The sequence below is a fragment of the Cherax quadricarinatus genome, chromosome 51 (genome assembly GCF_038502225.1).
Source record: "Cherax quadricarinatus isolate ZL_2023a chromosome 51, ASM3850222v1, whole genome shotgun sequence".
In the NCBI taxonomy this organism is placed as follows: domain Eukaryota; kingdom Metazoa; phylum Arthropoda; class Malacostraca; order Decapoda; family Parastacidae; genus Cherax; species Cherax quadricarinatus.
In genome coordinates this window covers 13,265,875-13,279,889 of record NC_091342.1, presented here as the reverse complement: position 1 = coordinate 13,279,889, position 14,015 = coordinate 13,265,875, and the positions used below count along the sequence as shown (strand labels likewise).

General features: G+C 43.7%; 2 protein-coding genes across 8 annotated transcripts in view; one reads left to right on the top strand and one right to left on the bottom strand.

The window, feature by feature from the left end:
- The window catches only part of LOC128694642 (uncharacterized), a 28,315-nt gene extending 15,166 nt beyond the window's left edge, over positions 1-13,149 (top strand). For all 5 annotated transcript variants that reach the window (XM_053784807.2, XM_053784808.2, XM_053784806.2 and 2 more), the window contains 4 exons: positions 92-288; positions 797-992; positions 12,214-12,389; positions 12,734-13,149. In XM_053784807.2, the coding sequence (XP_053640782.2) occupies positions 92-288; positions 797-992; positions 12,214-12,389; positions 12,734-12,935 (771 nt within the window). In that variant the 3' untranslated portion in view covers positions 12,936-13,149. The remainder of the gene's footprint in view (positions 1-91; positions 289-796; positions 993-12,213; positions 12,390-12,733) is intronic.
- LOC138854186 (uncharacterized) overlaps positions 1-14,015 on the bottom strand; it is a 581,412-nt gene that overhangs the window by 241,455 nt on the left and 325,942 nt on the right. The window lies entirely within an intron of this gene.

Below are 14,015 nucleotides of genomic sequence, written 5' to 3'. Positions count from 1 at the left end.
GTCGATAGGCTTTCAATCCCATTAACCAACCAACCACCATTCACAACGTCAGGTTATACCACTTGGGATCTCTAACACTTCTGGCTTGCAGATGAACACCGTCGAGGAAGGAATGAGTGAGGAGCAGGTGTTAGTAGTAGCCAGCAAGATAGGCAACTTCCATGGCACTGTGGTAGCATACAAGGTCATCACTGACACCAACCTGCAAACAGCGTTCCCCAGATGCTTCCACCAGCCCAGAGTCGACAGCCAATTATTCTCAGTCTTCGCCAAGGCAGGCTTCGATAGGTAAGAGGTAAAGAAGGGATAGGAAAGTGAGATCTAGAGTCTGCACGAGAATCACTCTTCTGTATCTGATTACATATTTTGGGTTATTTGGAATTATCTACCAGCAGCAGCAGCAGCAGCAGCAGCAGCAGCAGCAGCAGCTGTGTCCCGTCTTCAATATTTTAATCTGCTATATAACTTTAAACAATTTCCATGAATCTGTAACACTTCCTTCCCTTGTAACCTGTTACATTGTTCTACTTCACCTTGTAACCTGTTACACTGGTGTATCACCTGTGAAAAAAAAAAATTCTGCCCTATTTTTCACAGTTTTCAAAAGATGTCTCTTCTCCCTGTTGCCGAGGCTAACACGAATATTTTACCTCACGTGTCCAATTACTTGTATGTCCTTACGGTTAACACATCTCCTGTCCTATCATCCAACGGGGATATTTTTTTTGGTGTCCTCAGCCTTTCTTTGTGATGTGCTTGTGCGTAAATGGCTGAGGTGAGGTGTGTGGTGTTGCAGGCTACGGCAGGAGTGGTCTGGAGAGGCTAGATTGAGCCGCATACTGGAACTGCTAGAGACCTACGAGGCCATTACTGATGTGTTTGTGGTGTCGAGCCTGAAGCCTCTGGAACCGTTCGCCACGGCCCTGCACGGAGACCTCCAGCCCTCCAACATATTCTTCAAACACAACTCACAAGGACAACTAACTCTCAAGGTAAAGTTTCACGTCTCTTTCATTTATGTTTTTGTATTTTTATTTTTATTAGCAATTCATATTTTTAGCATTTTCATTTTTTGCCTTTATAATGACAGTTTTTTTTCATTGGTTCATTTTAAATTATCCATTTCAAGGTACTTTTTGTAGTGATAATTTGAGATTTGGATAGGTTTTCTGACGCTGAATGAGAGGAATCACGTGTTTGTTAGTAGCATATGTGATGTACAGGAGCTGAGTGGTTAGTAATCTGTTGACAACTTCCAGTGGTGATCGTGTTTATTACCTCCTGGTGCAGCCCATCCCTTAGTCTACCATTTTGAAACTGAAGATGTATTAATATCCATCGACATTCTAGTTATTGAGCAGCTTCCCTGGCTTTCCTTCCATAAAATTTTATGTAGTTATGGAATCTCTTGCTTTTCCTGTCATCCAACGCCACCATTTTTATTGTTTTTAAACTTCCTTCGTAATTTATTCCTTGGTTTTGGATACCATACGTGTTACGCACGCACGAGCGCACACACCCAGATTGTTGACTGTTACACGTAGCCTGACTGTGTCACACACACATAGCCAGACTGGTGACTGTTACACACACGTAGCCAGATTATTGACTGTTACACACAAGTAGCAGTAGCCTTGCTGGATGCAGTACATGTGTAGTCTTGGTATAGTCACCCTGGGGATGCCACAGTAAATGCATGAAACCTACATTACAAATTTATACTATCGTTTTAACACAAAGTGATTCGATGAGCGGTTAAGAATAAAAAATATTTTAACTAGTTTTAATATATACTGTTTCAGCATTTACATGTTTCTCAAACACAAACAAAGAGTGTAGAGTAATTAAATAGTGAAGAGAGGGAAATAGTGAAGAGAGGGAAATAGTGAGAGGGAAATACTGAGAGGGAAGGCTTGGGATATGTGATAACGCTGTGTGACCAGACAATAAAAAGTGGTTATAATCATTGTCATAATTTTTGAAGGGGTGGGTCGGTAAGCCAGCAGAAGGCCTCAGTCAGATGACCATAAGCTCCAATGGAGGGTCATCATATGCCTAAGACTCGCGTCAGGAAACACTTATCCTGTTTCCTGACAAATCTTATCTAACCTTACCTGTGAGACCTGCTACTGCCAGAGGCAGTGTCGTGTGTAGGTATGATCCCCAGCAAAGTCTAGTTCTGCATAGTTTTCCGTGCAAGACTTCCCTTCTGTGGTTCTGTCTCTCAGTGTTGAACTGAGCCACATCCGGCATCAACAAGTTAAAACACTGCTTAAAATCGCATTAATTTCAGGTTATTGTTAATAATTTTTAACAGCGCTGTCAGTTTTCTACCAGAGTATCATAACCAAAAAAAAAACAAAAAAATTAATCACATTCACAATCACTCATTCAATCACTTTTACCATAAAAAAGAGAAGTGTGCGAAAATAACAAATGTAAATACAAAATAGTTCAGAAAACTTCCACTACAAGGCTTACTTGATAAAAATTCATGAAATTACAAGACATAACCCGAGTATTCCCGGGCCAAATCGAAAGTCATTAGCATAAAAATCACAGAAAATGAACTCGTTTAAAAGATTTTCCAAAGCGTGCACATTTAACTGAAGTAACCAACCTCATCACTGTGCCTCACTGAGTGTGTGTATCAAGTCCAGCGTCATGCGTCATCACTGTGCCTCACTGAGTGTGTGTACCAAGTCCAGCGTCATGCGTCATCACTGTGCCTCACTGAGTGTGTGTACCAAGTCCAGCGTCATGCATCATCACTGTGCCTCACTGAGTGTGTGTATCAAGTCCAGCGTCATGCATCATCACTGTGCCTCACTGAGCGTGTGTACCAAGTCCAGCGTCATGCATCATCACTGTGCCTCACTGAGTGTGTGTATCAAGTCCAGCGTCATGCATCATCACTGTGCCTCACTGAGCGTGTGTACCAAGTCCAGCGTCATGCATCATCACTGTGCCTCACTGAGCGTGTGTACCAAGTCCAGCGTCATGCATCATCACTGTGCCTCACTGAGTGTGTGTACCAAGTCCAGCGTCATGCATCATCACTGTGCCTCACTGAGTGTGTGTACCAAGTCCAGCGTCATGCATCATCACTGTGCCTCACTGAGTGTGTGTATCAAGTCCAGCGTCATGCATCATCACTGTGCCTCACTGAGCGTGTGTACCAAGTCCAGCGTCATGCATCATCACTGCCTCACTGAGCGTGTGTACCAAGTCCAGCGTCATGCATCATCACTGTGCCACACTGAGTGTGTGTACCAAGTCCAGCGTCATGCATCATCACTGTGCCTCACTGAGCGTGTGTACCAAGTCCAGCGTCATGCATCATCACTGTGCCTCACTGAGTGTGTGTACCAAGTCCAGCGTCATGCATCATCACTGTGCCACACTGAGTGTGTGTACCAAGTCCAGCGTCATGCGTCATCACTGTGCCACAATGAGTGTGTGTACCAAGTCCAGCGTCATGCATCATCACTGTGCCTCACTGAGTGTGTGTACCAAGTCCAGCGTCATGCGTCATCACTGTGCCACAATGAGTGTGTGTACCAAGTCCAGTGTCATGCATCATCACTGTGCCTCACTGAGCGTGTGTACCAAGTCCAGCGTCATGCATCATCACTGTGCCTCACTGAGTGTGTACCAAGTCCAGCGTCATCACTGTGCCTCACTGAGTGTGTGTACCAAGTCCAGCGTCATGCATCATCACTGTGCCACACTGAGTGTGTGTACCAAGTCCAGCGTCATGCGTCATCACTGTGCCACAATGAGTGTGTGTACCAAGTCCAGCGTCATGCATCATCACTGTGCCTCACTTAGTGTGTGTACCAAGTCCAGCGTCATGCGTCATCACTGTGCCACAATGAGTGTGTGTACCAAGTCCAGTGTCATGCATCATCACTGTGCCTCACTGAGCGTGTGTACCAAGTCCAGCGTCATGCATCATCACTGTGCCTCACTGAGTGTGTGTACCAAGTCCAGCGTCATCACTGTGCCTCACTGAGTGTGTGTACCAAGTCCAGCGTCATCACTGTGCCTCACTGAGTGTGTGTACCAAGTCCAGCGTCATGCATCATCACTGTGCCTCACTGAGCGTGTGTACAAAGTCCAGTGTCATGCATCATCACTGTGCCTCACTGAGCGTGTGTACAAAGTCCAGTGTCATGCATCATCACTGTGCCTCACTGAGCGTGTGTACCAAGTCCAGCGTCATGCGTCATCACTGTGCCACAATGAGTGTGTGTACAAAGTCCAGTGTCATGCATCATCACTGTGCCTCACTGAGCGTGTGTACCAAGTCTAGCGTCATGCATCATCACTGTGCCTCACTGAGTGTGTGTATCAAGTCCAGCGTCATGCATCATCACTGTGCCTCACTGAGTGTGTGTACCAAGTCTAGTGTCATGCATCATCACTGTGCCTCACTGAGCGTGTGTACCAAGTCTAGCGTCATGCATCATCACTGTGCCTCACTGAGCGTGTGTACCAAGTCTAGCGTCATGCATCATCACTGTGCCTCACTGAGTGTGTGTACCAAGTCCAGCGTCATGCATCATCACTGTGCCTCACTGAGTGTGTGTACCAAGTCCAGCGTCATGCATCATCACTGTGCCTCACTGAGTGTGTGTACCAAGTCCAGCGTCATGCATCATCACTGTGCCACACTGAGTGTGTGTACCAAGTCTAGCGTCATGCATCATCACTGTGCCACACTGAGTGTGTGTACCAAGTCTAGCGTCATGCATCATCACTGTGCCACACTGAGTGTGTGTACCAAGTCTAGCGTCATGCATCATCACTGTGCCACACTGAGTGTGTGTACCAAGTCCAGCGTCATGCATCATCACTGTGCCTCACTGAGTGTGTGTACCAAGTCTAGCGTCATGCATCATCACTGTGCCTCACTGAGTGTGTGTACCAAGTCTAGCGTCATGCATCATCACTGTGCCTCACTGAGTGTGTGTACCAAGTCTAGCGTCATGCATCATCACTGTGCCTCACTGAGTGTGTGTACCAAGTCTAGCGTCATGCATCATCACTGTGCCACACTGAGTGTGTGTACCAAGTCTAGCGTCATGCATCATCACTGTGCCACACTGAGTGTGTGTATCAAGTCCAGCGTCATGCATCATCACTGTGCCTCACTGAGTGTGTGTACCAAGTCTAGCGTCATGCATCATCACTGTGCCACACTGAGTGTGTGTACCAAGTCTAGCGTCATGCATCATCACTGTGCCTCACTGAGCGTGTGTACCAAGTCTAGCGTCATGCATCATCACTGTGCCTCACTGAGTGTGTGTACCAAGTCTAGCGTCATGCATCATCACTGTGCCTCACTGAGCGTGTGTACCAAGTCTAGCGTCATGCATCATCACTGTGCCTCACTGAGTGTGTGTACCAAGTCTAGCGTCATGCATCATCACTGTGCCTCACTGAGTGTGTGTACCAAGTCTAGCGTCATGCATCATCACAGGTCAACCAAGGGGTATATCCACAATGACTAACTGAAGTTTTAAATTTATATAATGAAACAGGCGTTTCAATTTTAAGCAGGTACACAGCTGTTTCAAGTATATACAAAGATACACAGGCGTTACAAATGTAAATAAACAGATTTTTCAAGTTTACGTACATGTGTACTAAGTTTATCTGTATACGGGCGTTGCAAGTCTGTATAACCAGATGTGTTAACTTAACCAAGAGTAAAAAGTTTGAAGTCATTGTTAGAAGTCATTGTAATGACATCCTCGAGAAATGAGTCAGCGAAGGACGTCAAGAGATTAAAGCATTCAGAGGCAGTGTATATGTTGCTTAGTAAAACAGCTTAAAACTTAAGTGGCTAGTAATAAAGTGGAATGTGGAGGAAACAAAAGATGAAGCTAGAGATTCAGTGAGGGAGAGAATACTGACTAATGGCTCGGGGAGAGAGAGAGAGAGAGAGAGAGAGAGAGAGAGAGAGAGAGAGAGAGAGAGAGAGAGAGAGAGAGAGAGAGAGAGAGAGAGAGAGAGAGAGAGAGAGTTATACTATTTTATCCAACTCTGCTACAGTGTAGAGAGTTGCATCCTGCTCGGACAAACTCTACAGAAACGTTGTCAAACGCAGACTTAGGATCCTGATTCATGAATTTTCATGCTGAGCAGCGGCTAACTTTTATATTTCTGTTGCAACTTTTATACATCACACCCAGTGACGTGGGAAGGAACGAAGACCTAGCGCAGTGCCGACGAAAGGTCACTACCACGAAAGAAACCCATCTCATGCACACCACAGTTCAGGACAATGGTGGAGGCTCGATCCCTCGTCCAGTACGACTTATACAGATATACTACTTATCATTAATGCCATAATTAAAGTTATCGTTAAAGTCTTATATTTTTAAATATCGAGACTTAAATAACCACACCTGTGTGACAACACACTCAAGGAAGCTATTTCTAACACAATTAAACACAATACAGACAGCTTCATCATCTCCGAAATATTAGCAAAAATTCTCCTCAAAACAACAATCCCCGCCATCACATAACTCCTACTACTACTACTAATAATAATAATAATAATAATATTAATAATAATAATAATAATAATACTATTACTACCTACAACGATTATATGAGGCTTTTAAATCGCACTCAAAGACCTATATGTATAACCTCTGTGTCTTTGTATTATTTGTAACAGCTTGACAAAGTTCCTGGAGAGCGAAACGTTGCCACAATAAAATGTCACATTAGTTGCGCTTGTGTCTCTTTACCTAACATATTGTCGGTAATTCTATCAACATTACAACAGAATATTGTACAAGAAGCACCACACCTGTTCTTTCGCACCTGTAATTCCATTAATACACCTCTCTCGCACCTGTAACTCCATTAATAAACCTGTTCTTTCGCACATGTGACTCCATTAATACACCTGTTCTCTTACACTTGTCTCTAGAACAAAACCACGCGGTGATATCACTATTAACGTTAACAAGTAACAACAATCACCTTAACAAGGAAGTAACAATCACCTTAATAAAGACGTAACAGTCACCTTAACAAGGGAGTAACAACAATCACTTTAATAAGGGAGTAACAACAATCACTTTAAGGGAGTATAATTACCTTATGGGAGTAACAACAATCACCTTAACAAGGGAGTAACAACAATCACCTTCAGGGCGTAACAACAATCACCTTAATAAGGGAGTAACAAAAATCACCTTAACAAGGGAGTAACAACAATCACCTTAAGGGACTAACACCATTTACCTTAAGGGAGTAACAACAATCACTTTAAAGGAATAACAACAATCACCTTAACAAGGGAATAACAACAATCACCTTAACGAGAGAATAACAACCACCTTAAGGGAGTAACAACACTGACCTTAACAAGGGAGTAACAACAATCACCACCTTGATAAAGGAGCAACAACATTAACCACCACGTTTACAAGTAACAATAATCACCTTAACAAAGAAATAACAATCACATTAACAAAGAAGTACCAACAATCATTTTAACAAGGGACTAACAACAATCACCATCTTAATGAAGGAGTAACCATCAGTTAAAACATTACCGACAATCAGCGCATTACCACAGATTCCTACTACCATCCACACACAAACACACACACACACACACACACACAACGGGGGAACCTAGAACTAGGATGAGGACAAGGGGCTCCAAGGACGAATCTGGGAGGGAGGATTGGGAGGCAGAGCCCAAAAAAAGGGAGGAAGACTGGGGGAGGAGACTAGATGAGCTGGCAAGGAAGATGGAAGAGAGGTTAGCAACAGAATGCAGAAGGTGGAAGCAACATGCCACAGCAGCAGAAAACAAGATTAGAAGAGGAGTTGAGACATCTGAAACAGCATAGAGACAAAGATATTACAGAAGTAGCATCGGCAATGGCTACATCAGACACAGACAACAGGTCTGAAGGGAACATGGAAACTAAACTGTATGCAGAGGTTCTGTCAAACCCACATGGGGCCAAAACAAAGACAGGGAGCACACTAGGACAGAATGAGAGGTTGGAAGACATTGAAGGAACTAGGGCATGTGCAGGGACCTTACCAGATACCTGTGGGGGCCAGGAACAGGTGAGCAGGAAGGACAAACCAAGGAGCATAGGGGCCATAACTAGGGAAGGGACTGAAGGAAGGAACACTCCACGGGAAGGAACTAAAACACGTCAGAGGATGCAATGAGAGTCACAGTGGGAGGTGGAAAGGGAGAGATCAGTGTTTGTCTATGGGCTAGACGAAGCTAAAGGGGAAACTTATGATGAAAGAAAGCAGGAGGAGAAAAAAGCGATTGAAGGTATCATGAAGGTGATAGGCGAGGGGGACATGACCCAGGTGGCAAATTTTCGGAGGATCGGGTGGTTCACAAAGAAAAGGAATCGGCCTCTCAAAGTAATTGTCAAGGCAGAATCAACCCGAACCATGATCCTGCAGAAGAAAGCATGGCTGAGAGGCAAGCAGGAGTTCAGGAGTGTGTACCTCGATCGAGACAGAACACAGGACAAAAGAAAGACGATGAAAGAGAGAGTTCAAAAACGAAAGGAGAAATGGGAGGAAATGAAAAAGGAGAGCAAAATAACCCAGGAACAAATGGAAGGACAAGCACACCCCCCAGAAACACCAGCAGAAGGACTCCAGCCACGACACCACCAAGGCAACTGAACAGTCCAAACCAACCATCACACTCCGATCCCTCTGTTCCCACCCCCCGCACCACAGTTACAGTATTAGAACAGAAGTTGAAGGTTTGGTACACAAATGCAGATGGACTAACGAATAAACATGAGGAATGGCAAGAAAGAAACAATGAGATGTCCCCAGACATCATAGCAGTTACAGAAACGAAACTCACAGAGACAATAACAGATGCAATCTTCCCACAAGGATACCAGATCATGAGGAAAGATATAAGGGGCAGAGGGGGAGGTGGGGTTGCTCTGCTCGTAAAAAACAGATGGAAATTCGAGAAAATGGAAGGCATAGATGAGACGGGAGAAAGAGACTACGTAGTAGGTACACTTCAGTCTGGGGAACACAAGGTGGTCATTGCAGTGATGTATAATCCACCACAGAACTGCAGGAGGCCAAGAGAGGAATATGAAGAGAGCAACAGAGCAATGTTGGACACACTTGCTGAGGTGGCAAGAAGAGCTCACTCCAGCAGAGCAAAGTTGCTGGTTATGGGAGATTTCAACCACAGGGAGATTGACTGGGAAAACCTGGAGCCACATGGGGGTTCCCAAAACATGGAGAGCCAAGATGTTGGACGTGGTGCTGGAAAACCTCATGCACCAACATGTTAAGGATACTACCAGAGTAAGAGGGGACGATGAACCAGCAAGATTGGACCTTGTGTTCACCCTGGGCAGCTCAGACATTGAGGACATCAAGTATGAGAGTCCCCTAGGAGCTAGCGACCACGTGGTTCTGTGCTTTGAATACATAGTAGAGCTGCAAGTGGAGAGAGTAACAGGAGTTGAATGGAAAAAGCCTGACTATAAAAGAGGGGACTACATAGGGTTGAAGAACTTCCTGCGGGAGGTTCCGTGGGACAGAGAACTGGCAGGAAAGCCAGTAAAGGAAATGATGGAATATGTAACAACAAAATGCAAGGAGGCAGTGGAAAGGTTTATTCCCAAGGGCAACAGAAACAACGGGAAGACCAGAACGAGCCCCTGGTTTACCCGACGGTGTAAGGAGGCAAAAACCAAGTGCAATAGAGAATGGAAAAAGTACAGAAGGCAGAGAACACACGAAAATAGGGAAATCAGTCGCAGAGCCAGGAACGAGTACGCACAGGTAAGGAGGGAGGCCCAGCGACAGTATGAAAATGACATAGCATCGAGAATCAAGACTGACCCGAAACTGTTGTATAGCCACATCAGGAGGAAGACAACAGTCAAAGACCAGGTGATCAGATTAAGGACAGAAGGTGGAGAGCTCACAAGAAATGATCAGGAGGTATGTAAAGGAGCTAAACAGGAGATTTAAGGAAGTTTTTACAGTAGAGACAGGAAGGGCTGTGGGAGGACAGCACAGAAGGGAACATCAAGAGGGAATATACCAACAAGTGTTGGATGACATACGAACAACCAAGGAGGAGGTGAAGAAGCTCCTAAGCGACCTTGATACCTCAAAGGCGATGGGACCGGACATCTCCCCATGGGTCCTTAGAGAAGGAGCAGAGATGCTGTGCGTGCCTCTAACCACAATCTTCAACACATCCCTTGAAACTGGGCAACTACCTGAGAAACGGAAGACAGCAAATGTAGTCCCCATATTTAAGAAAGGAAACAGAAACGAGGCGCTAAACTACAGACCTGTGTCTCTGACATGTATTGTGTGCAAAGTCATGGAGAAGATTATCAGGAGGAGAGTGGTCGAACACCTGGAACGGAACAAGATTATAAATGAAAACCAGAATGGGTTCATGGAAGGCAAATCTTGTATCACAAACCTCCTGGAGTTTTATGACAAGGTAACAGAAGACACGAGAGAGAGGGGTGGGTAGATTGCGTTTTCCTAGACTGCAGGAAGGCCTTTGACACAGCTCCCCACAAGAGATTAGTGCAGAAGCTGGAGGATCAGGCGCATGTAACAGGGAGGGCACTGCAATGGATCAGGGAATACCTGACAGGGAGGCAGCAACGAGTCATGGTACGTGAGGAGGTATCACAGTGGGCGCCTGTGACGAGCAGGGTCCCACAGGGGTCAGTTCTAGGACCCGTGCTATTTTTGATATATGTGAACGACATGATGGAAGGAATAGACTCTGAAGTGTCCCTATTCGCAGATGATGTGAAGTTGATGAGAAGAATTAAATCGGATGAGGATGAGGCAGGACTGCAAAGAGACCTGGACAGGCTGGACATGTGGTCCAGTAACTGGCTTCTCGAATTCAATCCTGCCAAATGCAAAGTCATGAAGATTGGGGAGGGGCAAAGAAGACCGCAGACAGAGTATAGGCTAGGTGGACAAAGACTACAGACCTCACTCAGGGAGAAAGACCTCAGGGTGACCATAACACCGAGCACGTCACCGGAGGCACACATCAACCAAATAACTGCTGCAGCATACGGGCGCCTGGCAAACCTGAGAATAGCGTTCCGATACCTTAATAAGGAATCGTTCAAAACACTGTACGCTGTGTATGTTAGGCCCATACTGGAGTATGCAGCACCAGTCTGGAACCCACACCTGGTCAAGCACGTCAAGAAGTTAGAGAAAGTACAAAGGTTTGCAACAAGGCTAGTCCCAGAGCTCAAGGGAATGTCGTACGAGGAAAGGTTGAGGGAACTCGAACTGACGACACTGGAGGACAGAAGGGTCAGGGGAGACATGATAACGACATAAAAGATACTGCGGGGAATAGACAAGGTGGACAGAGATAGGATGTTCCAGAGAGGGGACACAGGAACAAGGGGTCACAACTGGAAGCTGAAGACTCAGACGAGTCACAGGGACGTTAGGAAGTACTTCTTCAGTCATAGAGTCGTCAGGAAGTGGAATAGCCTAGCAAGTGAAGTAGTGGAGGCAGGAACCATACATAGTTTTAAGAAGAGGTATGATAAAGCTCAGGAAGCAGAGAGAGAGAGGACCTAGTAGCGATCAGTGAAGAGGCGGGGCCAGGAGCTGAGTCTCGACCCCTGCAACCACAATTAGGTGAGTAGGTGAGCACACACACACACACACACACACACACACACAGGGGCCAGGAGCTCGGACTCGACCCCCGCAACCTCAACTAGGCGAGTACACACACACACACACACACACACACACACACACACACCTTCCTATAACTCCCAGTTTGTCCATCTAAGGTTGTATATTAGAGAGTTCTGCTCACAATCACTTGGTACCAGAGATCGATTTCCACACCAGGCGGGACTTATGGAAGAGCTTCCTTGCACCTACTTGCCCTGTTTACGTGGCAGTAAATAGGTACTCCAGTGTTAGCTGACTGTTGTTTAGGTGCAACCTGGTAAGGTAATAGTGTGCTTTAGATAGGACTGCAGTATAGGTAGGTAGGTTAAAAGCTCTCAGCCTGTAAACTGACCTGAGGTAGGATAAGAGTTTTTAAGCCTGTAAATTAAACCGAGGTAGGTCAAAGAGCCTGAAAACTGAGGTGCGTAAAAACAAGTCCTGTTAAGAGGTGCGTGTATTTCCTGGACACAGCTGATCGACTGGGCGACGGCCAGGTACTCCCAGGGTCCAGTGGACTTGGTGTACCTGCTGAACGTGGGCGTTAGCACCCAGGTGAGGAGGAAGGTGACTCAGGCGGCCAAGGACGCTTACTTCGACGGGTTCAACGCAGCGCTCACAGAGCTCAACGCCAACTTGTCCTACCCGAGGTGAGTGCCAGCTCCCGCAAGTCACTTTACACTTAAATCTTGCGTGGAAATGACAGAAAGAGGGGAATATCACGGGATAGGCGGATAAAGATTAAAGCCTCCACCATTCACTACACTGAATAATAATAATAATAATAATAATAATAACAATAACCCCTTCGTCACTTAGAGTTCTAGCAAACAGAGTCACAGGAAATTCTGGGAGAACTTCTTGTAAACGTAAGACGTATTGTAATTCAATATTTGTCAAGGAGCATTCTGAAATATCTTAATCGTCTTCAAGAAATATGTGTTGTGTAATGCTGCCCGCATGTTGTATGTTACTGCCTGCATGTTGTCTGCAGGGAGGTGTTCGAGCAACAGTTCCTAAAGTGTCGCCAGTTGATGGTGATATGGAGTGTGATGTGTTTCAACCTATTCCTCACAACGGAGCAACTTCGAGAACGCCTGGTTGCTATCCTCTCTGACGTGCTCTTCGATGCTGCCGTCCCACCTCCCCAACTCTCATCCTCTGATTCCAGCCACAGCCAAATACCCTCAACCTGAGATACCGGGAACCACCGGTTATCAACCGGGACTGATTTACTATCATCGGGAATTCACAAGATAACAGAAACCAAATCTTTCAACAAGGTTCTCTGAATTTCTTCCCAAATTCAATGAGGCCAAAATTCCAGAGATTACATAAGTATGTAATCTATATTCTTATGATTATTTGTCTGTTTATTTTAGATATTGCAAAATATAAATACGGAGCATATTGCAGTAATGTTAATGTTGTTACTTCGCTGTTATTTCATGAAGATTGCAATTTTCCAAGGTTCTCTTAGTATAAAAATTATTAATTTTTACATTAGCATAAATAAAAAAAAATATATCTTTAAAAGTATAAGAGAACATTTTAGAAAAGACTTAATTTTAAACGAGTTCTTGCTAATTGACCAATTTTCCTATTCGGCACGGCATTATATATGTGTAATATATATATATATATATATATATATATATATATATATATATATATATATATATATATATATATATATATATATATATATATATATATATATATATATATATATATATATATATATATATATATATATATATATATATATATATATATATATATATATATATATATAATATATATATATATATATATATATATATATATATATAATATATATATATATATAATATATATATATATATATATATATATATATATATATATATATATATATATATATATATATATATATATATATATATATATATATATATTCTCTGAGGATGAGGGTCCCTATAACAGTTCCAGAGGTGGTACCTCCCTATATATATATATATATATATATATATATATATATATATATATATATATATATATATATATATATATACTAAATGTATAAAATTCTGATTTAATATTGTTTCAAAGGATAATAAGGTAAGATTGTTGCATGCTATTAGCACCGTTTTGTTTTATCTGTTGCAAAAACACTTTAAAACAATAACTTACGGGACAATATTCCATCGTAAGATAATAATTTAAACCGTCAATATGCTTGTGCACTAATATGAACGCGAGTGTCCATGTCAGCCTGAAGAGTGTAATATGTTATA